This window comes from Lolium rigidum, chromosome 7 (genome assembly GCF_022539505.1).
Source record: "Lolium rigidum isolate FL_2022 chromosome 7, APGP_CSIRO_Lrig_0.1, whole genome shotgun sequence".
Taxonomy (NCBI): Eukaryota; Viridiplantae; Streptophyta; class Magnoliopsida; order Poales; family Poaceae; genus Lolium; species Lolium rigidum.
This window is the reverse complement of record NC_061514.1, coordinates 143,875,169-143,879,204: the sequence shown is the minus strand read 5'-3', so window position 1 is coordinate 143,879,204 and position 4,036 is coordinate 143,875,169. Positions and strand designations below refer to the sequence as shown.

Genomic DNA, 4,036 nt, shown 5'->3' with positions numbered 1-4,036 from the left:
CCCAACGGGCCTCACCTCGCCATCCCAGCCGTAGTCTTTGACACGGAGGGTGCCCTACCGGCTACCGCTGCCGACGAGAGCATCGACGGTGTCCAGGGGGGCGGGGGTGGAGGTGGTGGGGGGTTTGAGGTGGGAGGGGCCCTCCAGAAACGCCCGGGAGGGAGCGTCTCCGGAGGGTCGATCCTTCTTCGTTGTGTAATATAAATACATCGTGTCAGGATAATAACAGAATAAGCCATTTATTTCCAATGAAGGGTAATACCAGAATAAGCAATTGAGAAGCATGATGGGAAGAACAATTGGCAGCCTTGGTCTGTGCCTTGATTTATCTCCTGTAGTTTTGTACACTCGTATGCAAATACTATACAGTTTCATAGGAGAGATATCTACAGAATGAATCAGTCCTATAAAAACAATGTTGTTTGTACAAACATCGGCTATGTATTATGTCCAAGTAGTTAGTTCTACCTCATCGTCAGTATGAATCTAACTTCACAGTAATTGCGAGGCCACGCTGTGTGTTTCTGATGATCACAACCATCATGGAGAAAAGTTCTGCATCGAGGAGAAATAGCACACCTGTTAGCTTTGTGAGCAAAATATAGCAATTCTCAAACGCAAGTTTCAACGATTTCCCTTACATTGTGATCTGCACGTGGAATCCCTAGCTGCAAGCGATTCTCAGGCTCAGCATCTTGGTCCGCTTTACTGCGTGAAGTGGTCATCAGTATATACTATCAAGATAACATGACGGTGATGGATGCTATGGTGATGAGGGCAAACAAGTGAATCACCTGCAGAAGACGATAACCGTTTCACAGCATGTCAGATTCAGGTATCGTACAAAGGAGAAATGTAAAATACGACAGCGTTGTCTCGTAAAGGTTTAAGACTTTGCATAGCTGCAGCAATCACCAACTATTCTACTCCTACAATTCCCATTAATTGTCTCTAATATGAATGTATCTAGACACACATTTTAATTTTAGATACATCTATACTAACAAGTAATATGAATCAGATGGATTAGTAGTGTAATCGACATTCAGAAACTTTGTAACGAATCCGCAGAATATGTGGCAACACGAAGACTGAAGAGGCTTACCGTTCGCGCGCCATTCGACTCGTCCATGGGCGGCAGGTACCCGCGCAGGCCGACATTGTAGACCGGTGTGCCGTCAGGGTAGAAGAGCCCGTAGTTCCTCTCGGAGGCTGGCCCAGGCTTAAGGTTCTCGTTGAACAGCGCGAACACATAGACGTCTATCGGTACCGCCGGCCTGAGCGGCGTCCCCTGTTTCATCTCGATCCTCCGCAGCAGGTTCCCGATGTAGATCCCGGCGTACTGCGGCGTGGCGCCGGCCTCGTCGGGGTCGCCCCTGGATGGCCAGCCGGTCTCGGAGATCTTCACGTCGACGTCGGTGTGGCCTAGCGCCTGGATGGCGGCGTAGACGGAGTCCACCTGGGCATAGAGCATGTTGTCGTAGTTGAGCCCCGTGGCCGGGTCGGTGACCCCGGCGTTGGGCTGGAATAGCACGTACTCTAGCGGCACGCCGGCAGGGTCGTCCTTGTAGGCGAAGTACGGGTAGCAATTGATGAGGAATGGCGACCTCGCCGCCGACAGGAAGTCGAGGAGCGGGGTGATGTAGGGCGCGACGTCAGGCCGGAAGGCACCGGCGGAGGGAGGGTAGGAGCTTCCCATGATGTCCAGGGAGTGCGCCGTGGTGACGTTCACCTGTCCTTGCAGCCCCAGGGTGCCGAGGGCTCCGTAAACGGACTTCATGGCCGGCAGGAGGTTGTCCTTGAGGGCGGTGTCGTTGCCCTTGAACACCTCGTTCCCGACGGTGATGCAGGTGATCCGGGTGCTGGGGAGGTACGGCCGGACGTGGTGTTGGACCCACGCCTGCGCGGTTTCCGGGTCCAGCATTGCCGACACGTTCTCGTTCCCGATGCCGATGACGAACTCCACGCCCGTGTTGAGGAACGCGCGCAGCACGTTCTGGTCGGCGTCGTAGAGCTTCACCTTGCTCACCTGCATCGACCGGACGAGCGACGACACCCGGGATGGGGAAGGGAGGTTGTCGGCGATCTGCCCGTAGTTGATCCCGATCGACAGTGCTGCTGCCATCGCCTCATGTGCTGCATCATGTGGTTGTAACCAAGTCAGAAACCACGATCCGCATGTATCAAAATCAAGTTCTCATCACGAAACTAAACTACCTACATTTTCCTGACAAGCCAAAAAAGATGAAGATCAAATTGAATAAAGCAGATGAGCAGACAATCTAAGCTGCACAGTGTTAGAACAATCAGACGATCCGGCCGGTGCAAGCTCGGGTCCACATGCGAGCATGTGATTGGGGTATCCTACCAAGAATCAACCCGATAAAATAGCACGTACGTTGTCAAACACCTTTTAGCAAGCCAACTTGTTTCATCTTGTTTCTGTCCCAGTGTCCACAATTGATCTAAAAGTACACAATTACGTAGCTGGCAAGTGGCATCTACGATTACGAACTGTAATAGGCAAGCCACTTGGCTACACTTTCAAACATACTTTAGGGGTAAAGCCATCACAGGTCAGTACCAGATCGGATCCACCTCGTTTTTCGTGTTAAACTTTGACTAATGAATTAGTCGACCAAATATAAGTTATATGTCATTTAAAAATATATCATTGGAAGGTTCATTGAAATTTGCATCCGATGATATAGTTTTGAATCACATGCGATTCATATTTATAGACCAAATTATTAATCAAAGTTTGTCTCAAAAACAAAGTGGCCTTATATTTAAGAACGGGGGGGGGGGGGGGGAGTACGTACCGAATAGAATCGTATTTTGGTAAAATAGTGCGAAATTAGCATCCATGGATTAATTATTTGGATTGAGAGATGCTATTCTTATCATAGTGGGTGTGTCTTACGGCATGGAGCACCTTGAGGGACCATGTGAGCTCACTGGATATTCGTTTAAAACGAAGATACAATAATCTCAGCAAGTACACCAAATAAGCACACACCATTGATTGCTAGGTCGTCATGTCATACTGATACTTGAGAAAATGAAGGGAGCACATCATGCTTAAATCAAAGGGAGTAGCAAAGATTGTGTTTCATAAATATGAACAGATAGAAATTCAGCCACCATCCTTTCATTGAAAAAATGAATTTGGCACAAAATAGAACAAGAAATGAAGAAACCAATGGTAAAGATGGCAATGGAGTCACTTCCCCTTGCATGACTGATGGTTTGGTGCAAGTGTGCCAATGAGTGTAAGAATGGAGAAAATAAAGACCACTCAGCTGTGCCCCGATCAAAAACCTGTTAGCTCCACCGGGTAATCACATATTATTCCAAGACCCGTCGATCGGAGCTTGATGAGAAAGGATGGTGTGCTCGATCAAGGCAATTCAGTTTCTAATTTGACACTCTGGTGTCACCGCTAAGACCCTCTGTGCCGACAGCACGAAATGTTATGCGAGGAGGTCTATCTACGGATTGCACGGGCGGCACTCACCTGGTGCTGCGAGGAGGATGGTGAAGACGAGGAGGAAGCAGCGAGGCAGCGGCGGCGACGGTCCAGCCCTCGACGGCTTCGCCGCGGCCATGGCCGGACTGCTCGACTGCGCAGCGGCGTAGCTGGCTCCGATTCCCGGCAGGGATGATGAGTAGGCCAGCCAAGAGCTGATGAGGCTGCGATCGAGACCGGCCGGCCGGCAGGGTCTCGCGCTAATGCAGACCTTTCGATGCTCTCCCGCTCGATCGCGTGCGTGTGTGTGTGTGTGTGTGGTCAGAGAGAGCGCGTCGTCTGTCGCTCGCTTGTGTTCTCGATCGGGCTTGGGCAGCGCGCGGGCGGTCTCGAGGATATTTAAGCAGCGTGAAAGGCAGTAAACCCGTGGCGCGCGGCGTGTCCCTGGGTAGTTATAACCGTTAGTTAGACGGCATGTGCTTCTGGCCGTTGGGATGGAGAGCGAGCCTGGAAGAGAAACACATTGTGCGTGGGTCGGTCTGGCCGCTACCAATACACTTCTCGCTG

The 4,036-nt window shown here is 50.7% G+C and overlaps 1 protein-coding gene across 1 annotated transcript; it reads right to left on the bottom strand.

The window, feature by feature from the left end:
• Positions 1 to 295: 295 nt before the first annotated feature.
• LOC124675166 (glucan endo-1,3-beta-glucosidase 14-like) lies at positions 296 to 3,814 on the bottom strand. Its single transcript, XM_047211236.1, has 4 exons — positions 3,518 to 3,814; positions 1,106 to 2,136; positions 642 to 794; positions 296 to 555 (listed from the first exon to the last, which is right to left on the bottom strand). The coding sequence occupies exons 1-3, from the start codon at positions 3,606 to 3,608 to the stop codon at positions 738 to 740; spliced, it is 1,179 nt and encodes a 392-aa protein (XP_047067192.1). The 5' UTR covers positions 3,609 to 3,814; the 3' UTR covers positions 296 to 555; positions 642 to 737.
• Between the last annotated feature and the right edge of the window lie 222 nt (positions 3,815 to 4,036).